Source organism: Ambystoma mexicanum, chromosome 1p (assembly GCF_040938575.1).
Source record: "Ambystoma mexicanum isolate Mex_15411 chromosome 1p, UKY_AmexF1_1, whole genome shotgun sequence".
NCBI lineage: Eukaryota > Metazoa > Chordata > Amphibia > Caudata > Ambystomatidae > Ambystoma > Ambystoma mexicanum.
In genome coordinates, this window is record NC_090921.1 from 1,346,944,896 (window position 1) to 1,346,972,248 (window position 27,353).

The 27,353-nt window shown below is 47.2% G+C and overlaps 1 protein-coding gene across 1 annotated transcript in view; it reads left to right on the forward strand.

Moving 5' to 3' along the window:
• Positions 1–25,286, forward strand: part of LOC138454181 (C-Jun-amino-terminal kinase-interacting protein 4-like) — a 993,589-nt gene extending 968,303 nt beyond the window's left edge. Inside the window, exons 26-27 of the mRNA XM_069607022.1 lie at positions 23,879–23,989; positions 24,366–25,286. Of these exons, the coding sequence (XP_069463123.1) occupies positions 23,879–23,989; positions 24,366–24,475 (221 nt within the window). The 3' untranslated portion in view covers positions 24,476–25,286. The remainder of the gene's footprint in view (positions 1–23,878; positions 23,990–24,365) is intronic.
• The last annotated feature ends 2,067 nt before the right edge of the window (positions 25,287–27,353 follow it).

Consider the following 27,353-nt stretch of genomic DNA (forward strand, 5'->3'; position numbering starts at 1 on the left):
TGTGTCAGCCCATCTTAATTATTCAGAATACAGTCAATGACAATTTTATATTCATTTAATTTGTCAGACATATCATAAGTCTCTTTCAGGCCTACACGTTTGCCTTGATCCCTTAGATTGCAGGACATTCTTTGGGGGTAATATTTAAAAGGATGTACTTGTTGCGGAATTGGACATTATTACGAGCTGTCAATAGCACAAAAATATGTAATTGTTTTATTATCACAGTGCAATTTTGTTTTGCTCTGGGAGAATTCAAGTATTCCTAGAAGGGTGGAATTCACCCGTATTTTTGCACATGGAAAAGAAATAGTTGATTTTTTTTTGTTTCTTAGAGGTCCCTCTATTGTTCCTGTGAAGAACTGTAGAAAAAAATAATATAATATAAACCTTTAAGTCTCATAATGATTAGGTAAAAGAAATCAACCTATTTAGTTATGTAGCTTACATCTGCAGTATCCTTCCTCCTTCAACCGTTAATGTGACACTTTGTTCTCAGTAATATAATAGTTAAGTTGATGTTTTTTTGGCCTGATATATAGAGTCGAGAGGCCATCATCTAAAGAATTTTAATGATAAGCAAGTTCAGTACTGCTAAATAGCACATTAGAATCTAATGTGACAGAGTAAGTCAAAATAGTCCTATTCTCTAGGAGAACTTCAGAAAGACCAGTGGGCTCTATTGTAACTCTATTGCCAAAAAAATGCATGTAGAAAATCTTAGATTTAGAATTTCAGGATGTTCGGATCTTGCATAATTCTGTTTGCACCGGAGTTGGTGCGGTGGACGTGGCACGCTGACCGCCTCGAGTTGGCCATCTGCCCTCCTCGACACCTTCCTTGAAGGGTGACTTGCCATCCAGTTGAGGGTGGGGGTAAGTTGCTTCACCCGGGCGTGGGTTGTCTAAGCCTTTGTGTGGCATGTGTGGCTGTTGAGAGGTTGAGGTATGATGGCTAGGATTTACACGACAATGATTGAGGTGTAGCTGACTGCATGCAGACCTGTTACTAAGTAATTCTATTTGTGGAGTTGGAGAAAGTTTGTGGAATGAGTTGGAGGTGATGACCCCATGTTGTGCTTCACTTCAGTGGTTCTGGAGTTTCTGCTGCCCTTGGATAGGGAGCGGCTGCAGGTGAGCACAACCTGGGGTTACCTGGCTGCCCTTTTAGATTTTCAAAAGGTTTACAGGGCAAAGATAATTATTTTCAATTCCATTGGTTGCATAATTGCTGAAGAGCTTAACAAACATGTTCCCACCTATGCCTCATTGGGATCTCAATATGTTACTTTCGTGCTTTATGGCTGCTCCTTTTGAGTCATTACACTTGTGTTCTCTTTGACTCCTGACTTTGAAAAAAGTGTTTTGGTCCCAATCCTGTCTGCCAGACATGTTGGCGAGATGCAGGCCCTTGCACCCACAGCTTCTTTTCTTAATTTTTCAAGAGAAATAATTACTCTTTGGGTCAGGCGCTCATTTTTAGTTCTGACGTTTTCACTGAGTTTCATTTAAATCAAAAAATACAGTTGCCAGTTACTTTTCTCCCCCACCCTTGCTAGTATGAAGAGAAGTTCAACAGGCTGGCCTCAAGACGACATTGAGCTTTTATGTGATCAGTGGCACAGGAAGAATCAGCTCTTCATGTTCTTCTCCCTGGCACAGTTGGCGTGTGCTTTGTCCAAGCAGACCCTGTGTCCCCCTTGATTAGTGTTCTGTTGCCCTATTCTTTTTCTTGGTTTTAAATATGGCGAGATGCAGCTCTAGGTGGATTCGTAAAATGTGTGAGTGGTCTGTAGTTGTAGAACCTGAGGTCTGAGAATTCAAAGCTTCCGTCCTCTAACCCCCAGAATGTCTGGAATTATTTTGTAGTTGGTGCAGCAGTAAACCAAGACTTCAAGCAGTACAGGACATTTTCATTCCCTTTGAAGGTGAAGGGGCACAAAGTTGAATTAGCATTTTCCTTCAGGCTTTTCTCCTCTCCCACTAAAGTGCATCTTGTGTCTATTAGATTCCTTCCTAACGCAGATTTCTCATCTTTGATAATCGTATCCCAGTGCAGCTTTCTTCGTAAACATTTCCATCACCAGCGGGTGCATTATGGCTCTCTTTGTCGGCTCTACCGGACATGCCGTCAGGGCCAGTATATATTGAGGTGCTCCACCCTGTGGCCTTAGGTCCTTTCTTCCACACACTCTGATCGCTCTGGGAACATGCTACTTTGTTTTTTGTCAAATAATGTCCAACCCTGCGAAGACTGAGGTTGAAGCCTTGCACGGATTGCGGCCAACAAATGTCTGTCTCTGACCCCCATCGGATTTGTTTGTACTACCTAAGGCAGACACACACCCAGGCAGGACTGTGGGTCATGCCAATACATGCACCCCTGCACCCTCCAGGAGCCAAGCTATTAACCTTTTTCCACAAAGATAAAGGTGAAGTCAAGAGATCTCGGTTAAGGCCGCCGAGCTGGTCCTCGGCACGCAAAGAGAAGCAGCAGCAGCACTGCATGATGTCCTATTCACCAAGCAGTTCCTCTTGCCACCACTCTTCTTCCTCTTTGAAGAAGAGGAGTCACTGCTCCAGGGACTCCCCGGAGTTTGTGCTACAGGTATAGTTTTTGACCAAGTCCTCAACTCTGGAGCTATAGGAAGCTTTTAGGCAAAAGATGCTTAACATCTTAGCCAAGACCCCGGCACTTGCAGCCATGGCCCAGTGGCACTTATGGTACTATCATGAACTGCCGCAGTTGATCAAGTCGGCAGGGACCCCACACCTAAGTATATGTCCTGGCTCTCATGAGAGAAGACCCATCCTGGCGCAAACTAGCTCTACATTTGGGCATGAAGACCTTTGCACCTGCACTTGCTCCCTCTACTTCAGCATCTTCGCAGCCAGAGCCCCTCCTGAATATGCCTCACCTCCTATAGAGCCTTTTAAGTCAGATGGGTCAAATCTTTGACTAGGAAGGGGGCCCCATTCCCTTTGGGATGGAGCCCCTGTGCCTAGCAAAAGGGTTTATCGGAGCTGGCTTCTGAACTTGGAGAAGCCAATGGCCTTTATACTTCCACAGAGCTGAACATCCCACCAGCACAGAGTCTGGGAAGACACCAGGCCTCTTTCCAACATTTAATGGCCAAAATAGTTAACAACCTAGGGTTATCTGCTCCACCCAGGCCAAAAGTTAAATACAAACTTACTGATATCCTGGATGAAGGTCCCAAAAAGGAGACTTTACTGCCTTTCAATGCAGCAGTTGTGGCCTAGTGCTGGAAGCCTGTGAGAAACCCAATTCCGTTATGGCCATAGACCAGGAGCTGGCAAGGAAATATCAACCAGCTCCTTTGGAAATGGCCTTTCTATCCACCTATGCCACCCCTGAGAACTTGGTGGTGCAGGTTGCAACTGCCAACCTGAGGATGTCCGCTTTCCCTTCTCTGCCTTTGGGCAGAGAAAGCAAGAGATTAGACTCATGGGGAAGAAGGTTTTCACCTTGGGCAGCCTCACCCTCTGATCAATTAACGCCTCCTGTGCCCTGTCCAAATTTTCTTTTGACCTCTGGTCCACAATGAGTGGAGCAGCTGAGCACCGCCCTAAGGGTGAGATGAGAAATAGTTTTGAAGCCCTGGACCACAATGGCAGAGAGGCTTCTCGCCAAATACTCGAATCCAGACTGGATATGGCTGACTGTGTGGGGCATACTATGTCTACTGGCACAGTAGTTGGAAGGCACTCTTGGATGAGAACCTCAGTATTCACACAGGATGTGCTGGTGAAGCTCCTGGATATGCCCTTTGGCGAGCATAAACTCTTTGGAGAAAAAGCTGATGTTTCTTTGCACAGGTTCCAATCCTCTATGGAGACAGCAAAGTTTTTGGGTCTGGCTGTTTAACAGCTACACGACCGCCCAGCAGAAGTTGAGGTTTTCAGCCATTTGCATGTTATTTCCCCTCGTGGTCAGGTTGCCTTAGTTATGTTATGTTGTGTTAAGACTACTTGTAAAGCGTGCGGTCGCCCAGGGGCATCATGACGCTGGAGAGGAAGGGAGAACCCTCATCACAGCCTGCGAGCACAGAAAGCATTATCCATCATAGTTAGAAAAGATGTGTTTTTAAGCCTTTCCTAAAGGCCAGATGATTATAGATCTTTTTCAGTTCAACTGGTAGCTTGTTCCATAGCTGTGCTGCTGCGACAGAAAAGTCTCATCCACCCAGTCGGGAGCGGCAAAATGATGGTACACAAAGCAAACCAGCCGACTCAGATCTTAAAGAGCAGGAGGGGAGTCAGTGAAAGAATTTATAACGCAGGTACTCCGCTCCCTGCTATGGAGCGCTCAATACACAATAAAGAGTGCTTTAAACTCAATAGGTTGACCTACAGGTAGCCAGTGGAGGCGACGGAGGACAGGGGAAATATGGGCACCATACAGTGCCCCCATCGCTGTCCCAGCTGCAAAATTCTGGAGACGTTGCAGTCGGATGATCAGTCCCTTAAGCTGTGCAAGATGAAGGGAGTTACAATAATCCAGTCGACGAGATACCATTGCCGACACCACCAATGGCCGTAAGGAAGTTGGTATAAGGTAAAGGACTTGCCGAAGGATTTTCAGATGGAAGAACCCAGACTGACAAACAGAAGAGATCTGGGCTTCCATTGATAGAGTGGCTGTCATAATGACTCCCACGTTCTTAACCTTCACAGCCGGAATGGGGAGAGAGCCCAAAGAGGAAGGCCAAAGGTTCGAGATCCAGAGGGAAGTGTCAGGAGGAGAGCCCACCACCAACACCTTAGTTTTGTCCCCATTCAACTTTAGCCCCATAGCTAGGCAACAAGCTCACCGTTTCCCAAGGTGTATTGGCAGAGGAGCTCAGAGAAGCCACCTCCACAGTCCCCCTGTGAGGAAAACCTCCTCCAAGAGTCCCCAGTGAGAGGGAGCATTTCCCAGTTCAGCTTGGAATACTTCCACACCACGTCTGACGCTTGGGTCTTACATGTCGTTCAACAGAGTTACCGTCTTCCTTTCATTCAGCGCCCTCCAGACCATCCTCAACTCTACTTTGCCTCCGGGTTCCCTCCTTTTGAGGATGTTAGTCAACCTCTAGTGAAGGGCGTGATCAAACTGGTACTGCGCTCAAAGCGAGAAAGAGGATTTATGAATTTATTTATTTGTATTGTGCCGGTAGCTCACAAGCTTTGTGGCGCAGAGACATGAACACGCAGGACAGAGAAGGGAGGTGGAACAGATGGCACAGGACATTTAAAACAGAAGATGGTACAAAAGGATCAAAATTATAAGTGCTTAATCTAGTTTCTTAAAAGGAAGGGGGCTTACGACCTGTGCTTAATTTGTAAAATAAATAAGTGCCAGTGCCCTTATTCTTCTTAGGAGGCCCCTTGTGCTGCGCCACCCCCACTCCTCTGCCAAAGTTCCAGTAGGGATCGGGATTTTTTGGGCCTGGAACTTTGTGAATATATGAGCACATGTTAAACATCTATATAACATATTGTGAGTGTGAAGAAATGATACGAAATGGTGTTGAGAATTTAGAAAAACTGGGTACTTGGGCAGTCAATTCAGTCAGTGCATGACTCTTTGAAAAGAACAGGTAAAATGCAATGAAGGTAGACAAATTAGCTACTCCAAAAATGTCACTTTCGAATAATGTACACATTCTGCCTCTGTGCACCCACCTACAGGTGAGCCCGTGTGACCCCAGGAGCGGCATCAGGGTTTATTTATTTTTCTATCTCTGCACCAAAGCTTTTCTTCCGGCCCTCTTCGCTCTCCTTACACCTTTCGCCCCTGTTCCCACCTTCCCTCGCCCTGATTGGCTTCTGGGTCGTGGAGGAAACCCAGTTTAACTGCGAAGTCCACGGCAGCCGGTTAAGTGCGAGAGGCAAAGGGCAGCAACCTTCTGGACAGCTCCCTCCCTGTTTGCCCCTGTTCTCCCATGAATACCTGATAAAGCACCCTATAGCAACTACTGAGGTGAAGTGGTACGGGCAGAGAACACTGTCATTACTGTGCCCATTTACAACACAGCCACTCCCTTTATTACTAATATCACATTGGAACACTGTGTAGTTTACCTGGCGCAGTTCTTGGATAGGCGGAAAGATGCATATTTGGAATTAACTATGTGTTGCACTTAGAATGATTTTGGGGGTAGGCAATTTGTTGCACTTGGATGTATTTTGGGGGCAGAAAATGTGTTGCACCTAGATGATTTATTGGGGTAGGCAATGTGAGGCAATGAAATGTATTCTAGAGGCAGTAATGTGTTGCAATATGTTGACCACTTAAAAAATTTCAAAGGTGCGTCTAGCCATGTTTTGCACTTAGAAAAGAATTGTGAAGGTTAGCCATGCTTCACACTTGGATGAATTGCCATGGTTATCCATGTTTCACAGTGGAAAGACTTATGGGGATTGCTGATAATTACACTCAGAAGGTACTTAAAAATGTAATAAGTTTTAGGGTGAAAGCCTGTCTATTGTGCTTAGAAGATGCATTAAGCCAGCATGTTCTATTGCACCTAGAGATAACATGGCCTTTTACAGATGGCCTTAGCACTCAACTACTTCAAAGACAAGGCTCCACCCTAAACCTCAAGTTAAATATGCATGCACCTCTTCAGTGAACTTCATCCGCAGGCGCAGCTACCCACCGGCATGCATTAGAATGCAACGACCTACGACAAGGGACACACCTACCTGCAATGCTGCCTACATAAATACTGTCCCTCACGAGCCCTCCGCTCATCTGCCTCCTACCTTCTGCAAGTGAGCCGGTTCTCCAAGGAGAGATTTGGAGGGAGAACCTTATCCTCAGAATGTGCCTCCCTCTGGAATAGCCTCCCTTCTGCCCTATGTCATGAGCTGGATCTCCTGAAGTTCCGGAATCTCCTCAAGACCTTCCTCTTCCTTCTCTCTCTCCCTCTACCCCCCCACCAGTCCTCTCTCGCACTTGCCCCAGGGTCCAACACCCAACCCATACTCAATGCACTGAGAAATTAACCCAGGAGAGTGGCTCTCTCTGCACTTACCCCAGTCTCAACCGACCGGGTGCACTTGGTCCACCCCTTCCTGTGAACCTCTGTGCACTTGCTCGATCCTTACGCACCATGCCTGAAGATTGTCTGTTTCTCCCTTGTCTTCACCCCTAATTGCACTGTTAAAATTGCAGAATCGCTGTCATGACTATTTGCTTTATCCCATAGTGTTAAATGTATTTTTTACGCACTTACTCTGCCTGTGCAGACTATTATCATCTCAGATTTTCAAGGGCTCTGAGCGACTACTTTTTTCCCCTGTGTTCCCACCCTCCTTGAGCGCTTTGAAACACTTGCCTGTGTATAGGCCCTATATAAATAAACAATACCATACCATACCACTTTTCTAGGTTCAAACACAGCACACAACACCTTTTCCATCAGAATGCAGCGACGACTTAGGACATAATTCGGTCTAGCTGGACAGTAACTAAACTTTCTTGCTATTACACATGTTCCTCTCCACATCCATCTATGTGCCTGACTTCATGGGTAGCTTTACGGCGCCCCGGCCAGCCCTCCTAACTCCTTATCTTGCCCAAATGCACACACGCATTCTAGCCTTCACACTATTTCCCACACCTTGGACTTCGGTCCCCCGAGGGCATTCCCACTACAAGCACGTTGAAGCCATATTAATGGGATAAAGGCACTATACAAATGACTACTACTATCTGTCTCAAGCAAAGAAATCTTTCTGTGTATTGTTTTCTTGGCTGTTTGTGCCAGTGGGTTGAAATGTGAACAATTGGTTAGAATTGTGCATTGCAAAAGCATATTTTTAAACTGATATTTGCTAAACAAGTGTATGCATTCATTAAAAAATGAAATACTTTAAAATGTGTTAAATCAGTTAGCAGCAACATTATCTCACTGCGGTAAACATTGGTGCAGAAATCATAAGCATTTGTGCCCAGTGTTCACAACAGGACTAGTTTGGGTTGTTTATTCCTATCTGCAAGTCAAAAACAAAGTCACAAACAATACCAAATAAAAAGGAAGCAGTACCGTAGTCCCTATGCACTGGACCACACAACTTACAATTTAGAACACCAGGGTTTTCTAAAAAGCAGCCACTGACCACGTACAAGAATAACCTGCTCAGCACACAGCTTCAAACTCGAAGAGCTACCAGACTTTTCTGATATAGCAGCACACACAAAATATTCTAAATGAAATATATATCCAATACCTCATTCGATACCCAGTGTGGCCTAAAATAACTGCTGCGTTCTGACCTATTAAGCAGGGACATTATAATATTGTTCATTAGCCTAATGCCTGCTTATTCCCTAGTTAACACCTGCCACACCATCTGTTCCTGCAGATCATCCACTGGGGTGAATAATAAATATTCTGTACCACTTTCCACTGTGGTCAAGTGAACATCTCTAATTTGCCAACGGCTATCAAAATCTGGCAAGGCTGGAGCAGTGTCAATCGCATTTTACTCTCTCAGGTCCTGTGATGTAAATCTATTGGTAGGGTACAATGCAGCTGTTAGGTCGTTAACTGGTCCAGCAGCTGTCCATACCATGCATTCCAAAAAAAAGGGCATAAGGGGAGCAGCTCAGGGGCAGCGCGTTTGTCTTTGAAGCAAGACAATGCAGCGCAACACAGGTTTGAATCCCAATCCTGCGCTTAGAAACCAATCTCTGGTATTAAGCGCGTTATAAAAGAACAATTAACAAAACAAACACTCATTGCCAGGCTGTTGCCTTTCTAACAACTTAGTCCTGTGTCCAGTACTACTGCATGTTATCAGAGATTACTGGGATTGGCAACGAGAGACGAATACAGAAAGGAAAAAGAAAGGCTACTGCTGTAAAAGGAGGGAGTGGAAGCTAGAAGTGCATGGGTGAGATTAGGAAAGCTGCAGTGCACCGCAACGTTTCTAAATGCAGCACACATTGTGCCCTTTCCTCTTCTACTTCCGTTCATGTGCTGGACAATCAGGCATAGTAACTACCTGGGGTCGAGACAGGTTTCTAACAAGACTTTTCAGTTTAATTTCAAATCACTAACAGCACCCCATCCATTCTCAACCTGACCAACCAGTCGACAACACCACCACCACAACACCTCAGTCACATTACTACCAACTACCACCCACAACACCTTAGTGCATTGTGAAACACAACTTGCACCAGCACAATCACCCAAAACCATCTCACCATCCAAAACTATCAAGACTTGTCAACTGCCACCTTCACCATCCACACCAAAACCACTGGCACCAGTGTGCTGCCACCATCACCAACATACAGTGCCATCACACAGCTAGTGCCACCACCACAACTAACAGCCCACACCACATGAATCATCCACCTCACCTCACCTTCCATTGCTAGGACAAACAGATGACTCTTGTCACAAAAAAAACACATATCCAGTCCTAAACTTCCATTAAACATATCATTGGCATCAGGTGCTTAACTTGTGTCAAGTAAAGAGTAGTCTGTGGATAGGCGATAAAAGATGTACTTTGGGAGTAGCGACTAGAGGTATTTTAGTATTGACAATTTTGTCTATGCCTTGGTGTCGGACGCGGCTACATGTCTTTTTACCCAAGTGATTTATAAGGAATGCACATATATCAAATGTTTTATATTGAAAAATGTTATAGCGAATGCACTTTTTTGTTTTTGTTTAGGGGGGGATCCCCCCGCCAAACCCCTGTTTCCCACCCCTAAAAACTCATCCCGACCATTTCCCAAAAATATTTAAACCTTTACCCCACCCTAAATGCACTCACTATAACATTTTTCAATATAAAATATTTGATATATGTTCATTCTATTAAAAAAAATCGATATAAACAATGTATATATATATATATGTCAGACGCATGCTGTTATATGCTTTGTTTACTGTGGTATACTGCAGAGTTAAAGTAACCCTTTTGCTGCTGTGCTGTTCAAACTTTCACTTTTGCTGCATCGTTGAGATGCAGTTCATAAGAGCGAGAATGCCTATTATTCTGGCCTGTCTCTGAGGATGTCACTGCCTCAACATTGATTGTAGTAGTCTCTGCTCTCAAATACAGATGACAAGCCTATCTTCAGTATGTTTGCAGGACAAATGTCAGACGATTGAAAATGAGGGACTATACGTCTGATTGAAATACATTCAGGCAGGTAGACAGACAAGGTCTCACTTGCCAAACGAGAGAAAAGGTGAGAGACTTGCGCCTTCAGAATATATCAGTGGGGTGGGAGACATAAACCATTTCAATTAGAAACAATGACACCAGCAGGGCCGCTGAAGATGTGTCGGGGCTGGTGGGGCCACATTTCAGCATGTTATTCCCCCCGTGTGACCCCCCACCCCCGGTTTACAGCTGGGAAAACAGCAGGGGTGCTTAAATTATAATGAAGTCAACCTAATGCAGCCAGTTGATTTATAGCTGCAGATTATAAAAGGATTGGCAGCCCGCTGGGAGCTGAAGCTCTAACTGTCCGCCAAACAGCTATTAATTGCTCTTAGACAGTAAGGTGTTAATGTCAGGGAAACCAGAGTAAAAAGGCAACAAGGTTGTAACCTTTGCTGCCCACTGCAAGAGGGAGGTGCGCGCCAAAATGGGATATCTGCTGTTGCTCAGGTGGACCAGAGTGAAGAGGATGCCCAGGTGGAGGAGGCTGACGAAGAGGAGGAAGGAAACATCATCTTTGTCTCCAGTGTGGGAGCCTTGAAGGGGAAGAACCGAAGACAGCCAAGGTGTGTGGTGGAGGTCAACAAGTCACCACTCCCGGTCCTTGTCGACGTGGGCGCATCAGTCAACGTGATGGCCCGTGGGCATTACGACGCCATAGACGCGCCTCCCAGGCTGGTCACACCGAAGGCTCGTATCTTTGCTTTCAGGGGTCTGGAACCCATCCCACTGGACGGTGCCTTCGTGGCGAAGGTGGAGCACGTCGGCTCGCAGATCACGGCACGCTTCTATGTGACGCCGGTAAGCACAAACACCCTGCTGAGCTGTGTGGCGGCTGAGGCCCTAGGCATCGTCAGTTTTGCGTATATTCAGTGTATCTGGAGGACATTAATGACCTGCCTGACAAGTATGCAGCCCTATTAATGGGATCGAACGGATGGCTGGTGACCCAGTGAGGTTGCATATAGATGACTCAGTGCAACCCATTGCCCTAAAACATCGCAGGATACCTTTTCACCTTCGTGAACATGTGGACAAGGAGCTGGATAAACTTGTGAACCTCGACATAATTGAGAAGGTGGAGGGCCCTACTCCCTGGGTGTCCCTGATCGTCGTGGCAAGGAAACCCAAACAACCAGAGGCCATCCGAATCTGGGTCGATATGAGGCTGCCGAACAAGGCCATCAAGAGGGAGGGGCACCTCACTCCAACAATTGATGACATTATTGCCGAAGTACAGGGTGCTCGCTTCTTCTCCAAGCTGGATCTCTGAGCGGGCTACCACCAGGTGGTCCGACACCCTGAATCAAGGTACATCACCACATTTACAACACATCAGGGACTGTACCGCTATAAAAGACTGAGCTTTGGCGTGTTCTCGGCAGCGGAGGTCTTTCAGAATATCATCCGGGGCGCCCTCGCAGACCTAGAGGGCGTCCTGAACATCAGTGATGATATCCTGGTGTTTGCCAGGACGGAGGTGGACCACCTGCGGAGGCTGGCGAAGACTTTTGAGAGGCTGCAGTCGTTGGGCCTCACCCTTCACAAAGAAAAATGTGAGTTCCTGCGCCTGTCCATCAAGTTCTTTGGCTTTGTGTTTAAAGAGGGAGGGGTGTCGCCAGACCCCATGAAGGTCCAGGACATTAAAAGGGCGCAGCCTCCTGAGTCGGTGTCTGATGTCAGGAGCTTCCTCGACATGGTCACGTACTGTGACGGTTTATTCAAAATCTTGCCTCCAGATAGGAACCCCTCAGGCCCTGACGAAGAAAGACTTTACCTGGCACTGGGGCCCCCTTGAACAAGCAGCGTTTGATGACATCAAGGGTGCCCTGGCGGCTGAAGACACAATGGCGTTTGTTGACCCTGCATTACAGTCGGAAGTCATTGTGGATGCCAGCCCCTTTGGCCTGGGCGCCGTGCTCACTCAGATTGGTTGTGATGGGGGTATCCGCCCGGTGGCCTACGCCAGCAAGGTGCTGTCGGAGACTGAGCAGAGATATTCGCAAATCGAGCATGAGGCACTGGCGGTGCTCTGCGGCTGTAGACATTTCAGGTTATATGTCCTGGGGAGCCCAGTGACGGTTGTGACGGACCACAAGCCTCTGCTTCCCATCCTGGCTGGGTCATCGTCCAAGCCGCCGGCAAGGATCAAGCGGTGGATGCTCACTCTCCTGGAGTACGAGGTCACCCTGGTGTATTGGCCCGGGGCAAACAATGCGGCCGATTATCTATCTCGACACTCTTGTGCACAGTGGGGAGAAGAGCAGGACACATGTGCTGAAGAGGCTGATGACCATGTCCGCATGGTGGTGGAGGCAGCCACGCCGAATGCGATGCCCCTGGGGGAGGTCGAGGCAGCAGCAGCGGGAGATGAGTGCTTTCAAATCCTGAGACAGTCCATGCAGCAGGGCTCCTGGAAGTCGGTGCTGGAGTCCCTGGCGGGGCGCACTCAGGAAGGCAAAACTGGGCTGGAGCAGCTGTGGAAGGTCAGGGAGGGAACTATCATTCTCAACATCCGCCTGCTGCTCAGAGATGATCGCATTGTCGTGCCTCATCCAAGGTGAGGGACGTGATCACCCTTGCTCACCATGGACACCAGGACGCTGCAAAGACCAAGGCCAGACTAAGACTGAAAGTATGGTTACCGGAACTTGAGCAGAAGGTGGACGACTTTGTGGCGGCCTGCGTCTGGTGTCAGGCGGCGTCTCCTTTGCAATGATAGCACGTCATAGAGGCGATGCCTCGAGGGACGCGACCCTGGATGGACACACACTTCTTGGTGATCGTCGACGAATACTCCAGGTACCCTGAAGTGGAGTTCTTGGAGTCGGTGGCCTTCGAGCATGTGGTGGTGGCCGTGGAGAAGGTGTTTGCAGCCCATGGTTTCCCCCACACCTTGTGCTCTGACAACGGGGCGCTGTGCCAGAGCGAGCAGTTCTCGGAACTGCTGGAGAGCTGCGGGGTACAGCATAGGAAAATCACCCCTCTATGGCCAAGGGCAAATGGCAAAGCCGAACTGCTGATGAGAACACTGAACAAGACCTTCAGGATTGCCCAATGCCAGGGTCAGTCCCTCCAGAGAGCCCTCTATCAGTTCCTGCGGGTGTACCGCACCACCCCGCATGCCTCTACAGGGGTAGCCCCGGCCGAGGCTCTCTTCAAGCGGTGCCCTTGGGGTTTGCTGCCCGAGGTGGGGGAGAAGGAGCCGGGGGTAATCGATGACCAACAGGTAGAGGTGGACAGGCGAGTGAGGATTGAGCAGGAAAATATACATTGGGGGCTTCGCCCGCAGCGGCTGGAGCCGGGTGATGAAGTCCTCATCCAAAACAGACACCCCCATGGAAAGCTCTCCCTTCCCTACGAGCCGGAGCCGTTGGATGTTGTAGCGGTCAAGGGGTCCATGGTGATGGCCTCGGATGGAAGATCAGGTGTCACCCGTAATGTGAGCTTCTTCAAGAAGCTAGGGGATCCGAGAACTGACCCTCCCCCTGATCTGGACCTGGTGGAGACCCTTGAAGACAGGGGAGAGACCTTGCGCCTACCTGAGTCCCCTGCCCGGGGAATACCTGCGGACAGACTACCCATGCCGTAGGTGAGCGGGAGGTACCCCCAGAGGGCTGGGCGAGGGAAACCCGCTCACCTCAGCGATTACATGCTGGGACACTTATCTGATCGGCCTGAGGCTGTAGACTGCTAAGTAAGGGGACCCGGGTGGATGCTAATAAAGGGGCGTGTGAGAAAACTATTATTAAGTGTTTGCATTAGTGGTGTTATTTGGTTTGCAGTGTGCATTATTAAAGTAGTTGTTGTTGTCCTCCCGAAAAAGGAGGAGCGTGACGCTGCCTCGAGAAGGGACGCGCACGCAGCGGCGTGACGCTGCATACCGCCGCGTGCAGCATAAATAAACTGGGCTTTTCCGGCTGCGGGAGTGCGACCGGGAAGCCCGAGCAGTACAGACGTGTGAGTGTTGTCTGTACGCGCTGCTGGGCTTACAGATATCGCTGGTGGTCAGGACAAACCCCCAACAGGGGCCCTCCAGAGTCCCGGCCCATTTCAATTGGAAAAAGTTTAAATGCCAGGCAAACGTTCACACATACGGAGACAGAGGTAAAAATTGAAAGAAAAAATGGAAAGCATTTGATACGGGAGAGAGACAGAGAAGAGACGAGAGATTTAGAAAAGAGGAAACATGGACCAAGAGAAATAACCACAATGAGAGAGCGCATTGTTCAGGGCGCAGTCTGTGTGTTTTTCTGACCATAATCTGTACTACAAAGATACTTTTCTTACTTTTATGTGGACATGCAAAGCTAGGAGTCTTGTGCCCCCTACTCTCATAAGAAAAATACTGTGAAGCCACACCTGACTCAGACCCGACACTTGATCAAGTTTCAGGCTGTCAGAGCCAGGCTATGCTTTTTGAGGGAGAACAAAAAAAGAAAAGGAAAATGCATAGCTGCAAGTGCAGGCTGTAACTGCTACTGCTCTGCCCTCTTATGTTGCTTCATTGTTCTTTGTATATTCAGTGATCAGATTTTCAAGATAAACCATGATAGTCACAAACAAAAATGAATCTTAATCCCTCCATACCAATTTAAATACCCCCCACAGTATTTCAAACACTGCTCCTGCTTATAATTGTGCCATTTTGACTGTTCATGTAAGCATGTCAATAAAAAAAGCAGAATTTTACTATGATTGATATTACAGGCCTTGTGGTGGTTTCCTTACTTGTCTCTGTGGCACAATCAGTTAATACGTGTGTGGTACTTAAAAGCTTGGAGGTTCGAGCCCATCCCATGAGTGATACAGCATATTTCTGAAACTTTTCAGATGTTGATTTGGTTCTAATTGTTGCCCACTGTATATATTTAAACATCCCTACAATCATGCAGGGACACTGTCAGTGGTCCTTAATAGTCCTGCTAGAAGTGCTGGTGCTCAACCCAGACTACAAAAAATGTGCAGGAGATTTAAGGCTGCCTAATCTGTTCTTATGCAAGGACACATCAAGATGGTAACTGGCCCAGAGCCTCCAAGCCCTTTATCTGCAGGACTGATTGGTGTTACTTGACCTTCAGGATGCTTAGCTTTTCGTGCCTATTCAAGTGAAGCACTGGAAGTACTTGAGATTCATTATGGGCTAAAGTCATTGGCAGTTAAAATTCCTGCAGTTCGGCCTTTCATTGGCACCCATAGGTTTCATCAAGCTGCTGGCGGTTGTGGCGGTTCGCCTCTGTAGGCAGTCTACATGTCTTCCCTACTTGATCGATACGCTCGTCTGAGCTTACTCCGCATATCAGGTATCGACACATCAGTTAAGCACATGCAATCTATTGCACAGCCTGGGCTTTTCCTGGAACTTCAAAAAGTCTAAGGTTTTGCTGTCTCTCTGGTTTTTCAGTGTAGGTACTGTTTTCCAGACCTGGTCGAAGCAAGGGTGTCCACCTCCCTCCCCTTGGACCAAGAACATTTCCCTTGGAAACCACCAGCCCACTGGTTAGGGAGGGGTGCTGCACCTGCTAAATAAAATCACTGTTGACAGGAGATTGGCTACACCCCGAGTTCTTAGATGACTAATGGACACAGGCACCAGAGAGAATTCTACAGGGATCCTAATGGGGACCCCTCTTTATTTATGATAAACACTTATACTTTTAAATGCCATTTAAGGATTCCCTAGGATTCCTCTGGCGTGATCTGCGACAACAGCACACCCTTCCTCAGAGATGTCTCAGGGACACTTAGGGTGAGTCTGACTCAGCAAACCCCTTACCTACACCCGAATACCACCCACCTGGAGCGTGAAGCCAGAGGATGGAATCTCTGGGTGGTCCCATCTTGCTAGGGGGCCTCGGGCAGTCTGCCACAATATCCTGCTACCTCACGGTAGGGTTCCTCCCTCTACCCCTTTTTTCTTAATGTGTATATAGAACGTCCTACCTCTACCTAACTTGTAAATCTACATAACATTCCCTTTCTGTATAAACCCCATTCTACTTATCCCTACTCTTCTTAACAATACTTAAATATATACATGCAGACATATATACATTGACATACATCATATATAGAAAAATATAATATATAAATATAACACTATATAAACAGTATGTCACCATGGGGGTGACTGTTGCAGTCAATCACCCCCTTAACATTACCTTCAAGGCTGTCCCTGGTGACCCTGGTGACCTGAGGGCTGGCCAGGGCCTGGCCCCTTGTCTTTCTTCAGTGTGGCCCCACCCACCACATGGGGCCTCCCGCACTCTGCTGGTCTTCAGGGCGGCCCCTGCCTGAGTGTGTTTCCGCCTGCCATCACTGCCACTCTCTTCTGCATCTTTCATTCTTCGGGGTGGTCCGATTGGTGTGGGGGGGCCACCAACGATCACTGCCCTTTCTAAATCTTCTGGGTGGCCCCCGTTGGCTGACATTTGCCACAGCCTGGGGCGGCTGAACTGCACCTGGCATAAGCAGTTTGGCCCCCTGGTTCATCCTTCAGGGGGCTCCACACATGCCCACTATGCCTAGATGGCTGGGGAGCTGCTCAAGACTGCATCCCTCAGGCAAGTATTTCTCCTTCTCTAGTGTATTTGCTTTTCTTTCTTCCTGTCCTCTTCTAACAGTCTTTTTCCAACTCTCGCTTTTCTTCATTCCTCTCAGGATTCTTTTCTCCCCTGCCCAGCCCATTCTTGGGCAGGGGTGTTTTATTTGTTTTTTTTCCCTTTCTTTTCTTTATTAACATTCCATCCAGCCCCATTGTGGGCTGTATGATTTTATCCACAGCCAAACACATTAAACACACTCACATGCAAATAAAACATACTCTACACATTTAATAAAGTACTTTTATTACCCTGGTATCAGTGTCTTTATTTCTAGATGCTCCCTTAGGGGATAAGCACATAACCCCTACTAGCCGGGCCCCATGTGTCCACTGGCTACATCAGGGAAGTCTTCGACACTTACCTGAGCAGAGACTTCCTACCGGAGGACCGAATGGTGAACATGTCCATGATGGTTCATGTCCTCCAATCGCAGGAGAGAGTTCCGGCATTGGCCTACCTGCGCTTGTCAGGGGGTTCTAGAGGAGATTTTCTCTTCTGGTGCAACTCTGCTTCCAGTGTGAACAGCTAATGCCAGTTGACCATGGGCTCTAGGGGAACACTGAAGGTCAAGTGGACGTTTAAATTCCTCTATCCGTTTCCGGCCATCCCTGTCATCCTGCTAGTTCAATGGATTGCTTTTCTCCCGCAGATTCCTCATCTTGCTAGATATCCCTATACAGCTCTGCAGCTCGCAAACCTTTCCACAGGGAGCATAGTGGACCTCAACTCGGCTGTCGATCATCAAACCGTCTTGCGCAGTGCTCAATAGTCTGCTCCGGAAGTGATGTCAGGCGCCATACATATACCGCCTCACTACGCCCAGGCCTCAGTTCCTTTTTTCCTGTGTGCTCACACACTGCCTCGGGAACTTGCTTGAGTTTCACTTGACGTTTTTCAGTAAATCATTTCAATTTACCTTGCCGATATCTTCGCACGGGATCTCGGGTTTCAAGCGGTGCTTGGATTGCGAGGCCAATATGTCGGTGACGGACCCACATGACGTCTGTTTGTGGTCCGGGTTCCACTCACGACACTGAGGCCTGCGTGTCATGCGCCAAGATATAACCCAAGATCCTGCTAGACGGAGCCGGTAAGCTGTCCCTGGGCCGACCGTTGCCTAAGTGTCCGGCGTGGTCTGTTGTCCGGTCATCTGAGGCCGAGACTGAGGAGCCCACTCGTCTCGACGAGAGCATTCACCACAAGAAAACAAGAGGTCCTACTCCAGAAGCCATTCCTCATCCTCTTCCTCACAGAAGACGCAACACCACCATCAACGGGAATCCGATACTTCCTCGGAGCGAGGTAAGCCCTCTAAGGGACCGAACACTCGAGAAGAGTGGGATTTGTTTAAAAAGGAAATGCTTGACCTGTTTCGTCAAGAGGCGGTTGTCGGTGGCCCACCCCTGACCAGCAGGCCTCAGTGCTCGGTACCCCTGACCCCACGCTTGCCAAAAAGTCGATGACTTTGGCGCCGACTGAGCTTTCGAGCTCTGTGGCCTACAAGGCCAGAAAATCTCCCTCTAGGAGCCTCTTCCACGGCGCCCGTCACCTGTCTGAGCTATCAGCGCCGGTATCTAACCCTTCGGCCTCTAGGGCTCCGCTGCAAGCTAAGCCTTCAGTATCCAGACCTGTGGAGCCGAACGATAAGCCTTCAACGTCGACTATCGACATCATCTCCTTTCAACCGCTATCACGGACAGGCTTTTTCGACTCAATGAGGTCGATTTTCAGTGCTGATCAAGCCGAAGAATATGAAGAGGTCGACCCCATCTTTGTGGGATCTGGCAGTGTCGACTATTTCGAGGACCAAGACAACTAGGTGGCACTTGCTCAAGGCCTTCAAGATGCCAGTGGGTTGGACACATCTCCAGATCTTGAGATGCAACAGAAACAATCCTACACTCACTCTTGTGTCAAATTCAGGACATTAGTAGAGAAAGCGGTTGAGACACACAGCCTCAAGTTGTCCGCCCCGCCATTCCCCACAAGGGTATGACCTGACGGACAACTTGGATGAGGGCCTGGCTATTGAACACAGCGTTTCCTTCAGTCAGGCCATAGTAGATGCTTTTCAGACAGAAGGCGGATGAGTCTTTGGAAAAATTAAAGGGGTCTAAAATTGCTGCTAAGTCTCTGGGTCTGGCTGCGCAGCCTGCAAAGCCCGCTTTCAGCTTTGCCTCTAGAGGCAGATGCTATAGGCACTATGTGTTTTATGGCAGGAAAGCGTAGCCCCCATAGGCCAGGCAGGGGCAGAGGTGTTTCTCATGTCCCGAAAGGGGCAGAGAGCTTCTAAGGGCCAGCAGACAGCAGCTGCAGCAGGGGCCCCAGCAGCTTAGAAGACGTTTTGATTTTCCCCTCTCACGACATACCAGTTGGTGGACATTTGGTATGGCATTGGTCCCAGTGACAGGAGATAACCTCTGATGCCTGGGCCCTGCAGTTAATTCGGTGGGGTTATTGTCTCCCCTTTTTGAGAAAACCTCTAGACAGACCCTTGTCTTCACTGATCCAACAAGGACAGGAGCTCCAGGAAGAACTGAGATCCCTGTTGTCAAAGGGTTCTGTGAAAGAGGTGCCTCCTGATCAGAGACTGTCAGGTTGATATTCCCGGTATTTCCTGGTACCCAAAAAAGGAAGATGTCTCTGTCCCATTCTGGACCTTGGGGCTCTAAACAAGTTAAGCCAAATTCAGGATGGTGACGTTGAGAGAAATTCTCCACACTCTCGAGCTTCAGGACTGGCTGGTGTCCACAGACCTGCAGGATGCCTACTTCCATGTGCACATACATCAGAAGCACAGGAAATTCCTGCGGTTCCTCATTGGACACAATCACTATCAGTTCAAAGTGCTGCCCTTTGGGTTGACCTCCGCACCAAGGGTCTTCACCAAGCTCATGGTGGTAGTTGATCCGTAATGCACGTATTCCCGTACCTGGACGACTGGCTGATCTGGGGGAAGTCGGCGGAACAGTGTTTGACTCATTTAGACATCACCTGTTGGCTACTGCATAGGCTGGGCTTCTCCCTGAACTTGAAGTCCTGCTTGACACTGGTCCAAAGGTTCCAGTTCTTCTGGGCTGTCCTAGACACTCGGGCGGGGAAGGCATTCCCTCCCGAGGAGAGCCAACAACCTAAAACAGATGCTCCAGTTGTTCCAGAACCATGCCACCTTACCAGCGGCTTCCTTTCTCCGCCTTTTGGGCCTCATGGCCTCCTGCATTTTCCTGGTGCCAGAGGCCAGACTGCGCATGAGATACCTTCAGTGGCTCCTACAGGACCAGTGGTCTCAGTATCTGGGAGCTCTCTCGGATCCTCTCAAGGTGTCCATCCAGGTAGTTTGCGGACTCAGCTCGTGGGGCATGCGCAAGAATCTGATGGTGGGAGAACCCTTCTGGTCTCCTTGGCCTCAGGCCTGAGTGATCACGATGCGCCCATTAAGGGTTGGGGCGCTCACTGCAAAGACTTGCAGGTGAACGGCCTCTGGACTGCGTCGGTAGCCAGGTGGCATATCAACAGGCTGGAGTTGCGGGCCGTCATGCCAGCCCTGAAGTCTTTCGCCCCATCGCTCAAGGGGCGAAAGATTCTGAAGGACAACACGGTAGCCATGCACTACTTGAACAGGCAAGGTGGAGTGCACTCCCGTCCCCTCTGCACAGAAGTGATGCAGCTGTGGTTCTGGTTGCTAGAGAATCAAATCTCGGTCTCGGCAGTTCATATGGCGGGGATAGAGAACAGTTTGGTGAATGCTCTGAGCAGGCAGAGCACAGTCTCACATGAGTGAGAAGTGTGCCAGAAAGTTCTGGAAGAGGTCTTGGCTCTCCGTGGTGCCCCAGCTTTGGATCTGTTTGCCACGGAGGTTCCGTGTGATAATGTTCCAGCAAAACATTGCGCCTTTTTTGCAGCAACATTATCATTATGAATGTGCGGGAGACACCCCCGCAACCCACAAATAGACGTGCTACTCCGATCTCTTGGATCTGTCCACCTCGGCGGCAGGATCTCTTCACCCAGTCGGAAGCTCTGATACTACACCCGACCCCAGATTCCCTCAACCTACATGCGCGGCTCTTGAACGGATGAGGTATGATGACTGGGACCTCTCAGATGAAGTTCTTGAGGTGTTGCTGGCTGCACGCAGACTGTCTACAAGATCTCTGTATAAGCGCGGGTGAAGAAGATTTGTGGGGTGGTGCAGGGAGCGCAAGGTTGTGACACCCCTCTCTTGCCCTACCACAATGGTGATCCTTCTGTCAATAGCCTCTTAAGGTCTTCAGGTTTCAACATTCAAGGGGTCTTTCTGTTTTTGAAATGTTGAGGGGTCAAGGTTCCTTATTACCATGCCAGTCATGGCCCAGTTCCTAAAAGACCTTCTCAACAAATTCCTGCCAACTCCCTTTGTTGTTCCGGATTGGGACCTTAACCTGGTTCTTATCTTTCTTATGACGGCTCCGTTTGAGCCTATGCATTCTTGTTCGCTTAGGTTGCTGTCCCTTAAGACAGCCTTTTTGATTGCCATGACATCTGCCAGGAGAGTTAGTGAGCTGCAGGCCTTATGCTGCAAACCTCCCTTTTTGCGTTTCTTCAGGGAGAAAGTTTCTCTTGAGGTCCAACCAGGGTTCCTTCCGATGGTCATCTCGGAAGTTCATCTTCGCAGTCTATTGACTTGCCAGTGTTCTACCCACCTCCCCACCCATCTTCCTGTCTTTTTTCCTCTGCAACATCCATCCAAGGCAAAGGAGCTATTCCATCGGCCGCACTCGGTGCAGGCCCTAAGCTACTATGTCTCTTGAAAAAGGAATGGTAGTAAAGATGACCTGCTTTTTGTGGGTTTTGCTGGTCCCCGTGCTGGCTGGGCTGTGACAAAACACACCCTGTCAAGGTGGATCATCCTCTGCTTTTCGGAATGCTATGATCTGGCTGGAAAAGATCTGCCTGAAGGTGTCGGAGCTTTTTTTTTACCAGAGGGCTGGCTGCCTCTTCTGCTCTGTCCTTGTTCTCGACATTTGCCATGGAGCTACATGGGCCTCATTTCACAGGTTTGCCAAACATTATTGCTTGGATATCTAGTCAAGGCAGGCCCCTCAGTAGAGCATTCCTCCAGAGTTTTCTGATCTATGTTGTGTCCCCTTTCTCTTTCTCTCCATCATCCTCCAGATCTATGTACTGCTATGGTAGTCTATCTTAGCTGAGGAACCCACAAGAGGACGGAATCCATTTGGAGAACAAATTACTTGTCTCAGTAGAGTTCTTTCTGATGGATGTTCCTCACACGGATACCTCATCACTCCACCAACCTGCCCCTCTGGCGGATAGTTTGTACAACCTATCTGTTTTGCAGTCGCTCATGGGCATAGAGTGCTAGGTAAAAAGGCAGAACCAAGGTCATGGGTCACAGTGTCATGGTATGATAGTTGTATAAATACTGACCCCAATGTCACGTCCGGCATAGGTCGCGTAGAGATGCCAAGAGGAGCCGACGCAGAACTCCGCTCCCTGGTGGTGTATATATTTCCCCAAGGCAGATGGTGATAGAATGTCATAAATGAGGAATCCGTGGGAGGAACATCCATTAGAAAGAACATTACCATTAGGTAACTCATTTCTTTTCTGTAGGAGTTATAACTGCACATAGAATGTGCAAATTGAGAGCACTACCATCTTAAGCCCTTACATGGTATTTCATAAGCACATAGTAACCCTGAAAACCCCATCTTTCCTTTTCTCTACACTATCTATTTGGATATGTCCTAAAACAGGCACTTTTAACCCTCCTACATAAAAGCCACACTCCTGATCCCCAGTGCAAGTGAAACTCTTAAGAGGGTTATTCATCCTTGAGAGATACTGCTAATAGGCTGTTAAAGCTATGAATAAAATACCACTAAACCTTTGGGACAATTACATTGAACTCTTAAGGAGCAAAACATTCGAGCAGTTCATTTACATATTTATGGTGCTTTGCTCTGTGACTCTGAATTTGAGGTGAACTTCCATAGATGGTCACTAGGTGATGCTGTGAAATGTAAATCTACCTAAGTGAAATGGCCTATTTTCTTTCCCAGAGACAGACCTGTGCCATACAAAGGTGCTCTTGTTTTCTCCAATATTGCACTAGGCGTCCTATTTGTATTGAGGGTGGGAAATCATGGGGAAAGAGTTAGTCACTGGTGCGAGTAGTTGAACCTTTTGTGCTGTGTAATTTCAGCTATCTTTGATTTGAGTCGAGTAATGACTTTACTTTTTTTGAAAGTACACGTAGCACATGATGTATTGGGGACACACAGCAGCGTTTCCTGCTCTGGCTAATCGGCTAAGAGATTATGTCAGAATGTGGAATGACCTTTTAGGCAAGCAGTCAGATTATTTTTGTTGACGTAATACTGATGAATTTCATCATTGTCATTTTGTGTGATGTGACAGAATAAAAAACGATTGGAAAATGTAATTTTGTTATTAGTCTGAAACGTCATTTGTAGGCAGAGATCAGACATGCCACAATTATTGAGTAGACTGATGCCAATTAATGGTGATTAAAGTAACCAAGAGGGCTTCCTCATTTGTGCCTGTGTTTAAGAAAAGCTAATGTCTTCAAGGAATGTGATGCCAAAAGGCTGACTTTGACCATAAAGAAAAAGGTGGTGTGCTTATTGTATAGTGGCTGTTAATAGATTACAATCGAAAGAATGGGATCATGGTGTTTGAATCCCCAAACACATGGTTTCATTCATTGATCAGTATACTCTTTGATTATCTTGGAATGGCTCTTTATAAAATATAGCCAAGTGCATCAGCGTTTAGAGCAGATCCTGATTCCAGGTTTGGATGATGCAACAACAGTAGATCTAATTTCCTTATCTTGTCCTTTACATAGAATGAGGGTAGGGTCAGCCCTCTTCCCTAGCTTCCTGTCGTAGACTGTTTGTGAATGGTAATTACTAGAACTGTCGTTATTGCCCTTAGCATTTTACACACATCATTCGTTATTAATGAATTCGTTATAAAGACATGTAACCTACTAAGGTAAAGATAATTGCTTATTTTTTGCTTTCATTCCACCCCCCCCCGCACCCCCAGGTTGCATTAACCCTGCGTTGGCAGAAGCAAGTAGAGAAGACTGTAATGGACGCTCTCTGAAGACCATTCTGGTGATGAGTGGTGGGGAAGGCTATATTAACTTTCGAATAGGTATGTGAATCAGATTCTTGTCGTGATGGTTCATTAACTGCCTAAATGATCTGTCTTGAGCATGTGGTTAATGAGTATCTTATTGCTTCCACCGATCACCCTTTTTGATGCTTCCCCCCCTTTTAGTGTAATCTCCATTATTTGTTTATACATATGTATTCTTTCCTTAATGCCTTAATTTTCTTTTTTTCAGAATTTTCAGTTTACCTTCCATTTTTTCTCCTGTACCACCTTTCTATCTTGTTTTCTCTTTCGTGCCTACCCGTTTCCCTTTCTTTCAGCTGCTTTTTCTTTCCCTTTTCTTGTATTGCTCACGCATGACCCTGTTTTGTATGCTTTTGCTTCCTACTCATTTCTCCCCACTCATGTTTTACAGGGGATGACACTGGAGATTCTGAAGAAGGTTTCGGTGATCTGCTGCTGGTTGACCCAAGGCAGCAGCGTTCCGAGAGGAGTCACCTTATCGTGTGGCAGGTTCACAGCTGAGAGCATCATTATTGGCATGACTGGAGGGCTTGAATAAGCGCCTCCTATTCATTCTGAGCGACGTTAAGGACGCCAACATGAAGAGGACATGGCATTGACATTTCAGTGATTGAGAAATGCCTTTTACTTGGGGAGATCTGATCATGAGAGTGGCCCAGAGTGGAAACTAAAGAAAATCCTGCCTGCAATAGCTGGTCCACTGCCAATGTCTCATGACCGCTTTGCCAATACTTCCCTTGGCAATTAACTGTTTTAACTCGCAAACTATAAGAAGTGACATATCTGAAACTGACTGGCCAGTTAGGGTCCTGAGCACTATTGTGCATTCTCCCGACCACAACATTTGATGATGTCGGTTCTTCTGAAGCTGCTGCTGTCATGGAGACTCTCCTACCCATTTCTCTTCAGAAAAATCATACATCATATGGTATTTAGGAAGGGATTATGCAATTAGGTGTGTGCAACTCCTGCTTACTATGGGCACACCTGTTGCCATCCTCAGGGCAGCTTAACCTCACTGACATCACAAGGCATCTGAGATGCCCCGCGTGATCAAACTGAAGCTGGGATATTTATGCAGGCATTTAGAGTTTATGTTGAAACCAGTAGAACAGTTTGGTTTTGAATTTTGTTGGTCTGATTTTTATGTTTTATTTTATTCATCCGTCCATTTTTCATAATGGCTTGCCTTACACTGTATCAATAATTTCTATGTGATGTGATCACTGCACCAGCCTTTCAGAGTTCAAGTTTATTGGGCTCGGTCTCCTGATTACGAATGTGTTCTAATACAGCTATTTTTTGGGGGAAACTGGCTGTGTTTTTTCAATTCTATTGCATATCTGTTTTTTCAAGGTCCAGACTATAACACTATCCTAGCTCTGTCTTTCCATGTCTCCCCTTCTTTCAATCTTTGTATGCTATATTCAGAAGTAAGTAATGGCAACTCTTCTGATCTTTCACAGGTTTATCTTGAATTACTGCTTAAGTGAGATATATTTATCAATTTTTCAGACGATGACTCCTTGCAGATTAATATTCAAAGATCCTCCCTGTGTGCATGCATGTGCAGACCTTTCAAAATCTGCTTGACTATTTGCATAGCCGATCTGTTTTTATGAAAGTCAAGTACTATTTTCATGGTTCTCTAACTTGCTAGTGTGTACAATGAAATTCTGGCATATTTGAAACTTTTATTTGACATTTACTGCAAACAAACTTTGCAGTAAATGTCACATACATTTAACTGTGCGTGGCTGGCCTCTGGGTGGCAGCAGTGCACCAAGCATGGCATGTGCGTTTGATGACATGCATAATTTTCTAGAATGTGCTATAAAATGGTCACCTGTCTCCATGGATAGAGTACATTTTGAGGGCTATGTATCCGTGTGTACATCTGCCTGGATGAAGGAACATGTATTTAATTGTAAAGAACTTCAAATTTGTACCATCCCGTGGCATTTTAATTTTAAGGCTACCCAGCTTAACCAGCTATTTCGCTTGTCCAGCTAAGCAGCTATAGAGGAACAACCTTTTCCTGCCTTGATTAAGAGTTGTATGTTGTTTTCTATCCATATTATTATAGGTATGCTCTGATAAAGTGGCTTCATAGTCTTACTAACAGTTTCTCCAATGCACTACTAATTGACAGAAAGCACTGTATTTAATTGGTGAAGGACTATACTAGATAAGGTTCCTATTACACAGTAAGTGGAAAGCAACTTAACATCCTTAAACATGCTATCACTCCCCATTCATGTTAGACTTGCATCCCATTTTACAGCAGCCTAGTCAAAAAAGAGAATGGAATAAATAATATACTGTAACTTCTTACCAAGTTGACGTGGCCATACAAAAACAGATCCTAAGAGATTATTTAATGGGTGCGCAGGCGAGGATATGATACCAAGCCATGAATATTACAGAATTGCACCACCTTTTGGATTGTATGGACTTGCCTGTTCTATCAATATTTCTAGTGGACTCCTTCCTCCCACAGACTCCTCATCTATGATAATCCTATCCACAGCAGAGCTGTTCTGGAACTTTTCTGCCACCAGGGGGCGGAGCGCAGCTCCGTCCAATGCCTCTACACACCACACTGCGGTCATGACATTGGTGCCAATATATATCAAGGCACCTTGTGACCTCAGTTACTTTTTTCTGTGCACTCTGTTCGCTTCGCAAACACGCTAGTCAAGCCTCTGCGCATACCTAACCCAGCAAATCCCTCGGGCTTCAAGCTGTGCTTGGTTTGCGGTCGACAGATGTCGGTATTGGGTCAGCACAGGATTTGCCTCTATTGCTTGGGCGAAGAGCATAACACTCAGAATTGTGGGTTGTCAGCCCATGCAAATCCTCCAGGACCAGGCAGCAAAGATGTTCTCCTACATACACAAGACGAAAGGCAAATCCATGCAGTCTCATTCGAGGTATCAATGGGACTCGGTGTATGTCTTCTGGGACCACCATGGTACCCACTGGGGATCACTACTGCACGCCGACAGGCTTGGGCTTGGACCCTAAGAGGGACACAGTTCTCCAATGCCACCAGACTCTACCTTCGGGCTTCGGGGCTCCTCTGGAATATGTTTCTCTTCCTTTAAAATTATTTATGTTCCCATTGTTTGACGCCTACGACGAAGAAGGAGACCAGGTGTGCCCTTTGGGTTGGAACCTTTGGTCTCCAGGGTTGAAAGCAATTTCCCCAGAGGAGTTCGATGGGGAAAGTGAGGACATCCAGGTACTGTCCTCAGATCTCCAGGAGGCAAATGGTCTAGATACCTCACCTGAGATGGACATTCTTCCAGCACCCACTCCTGTTAGGTCTCAGGAATCTTTTCAGAGGCTGATGGCTAAGGTGGCACAGTCCCTGGGA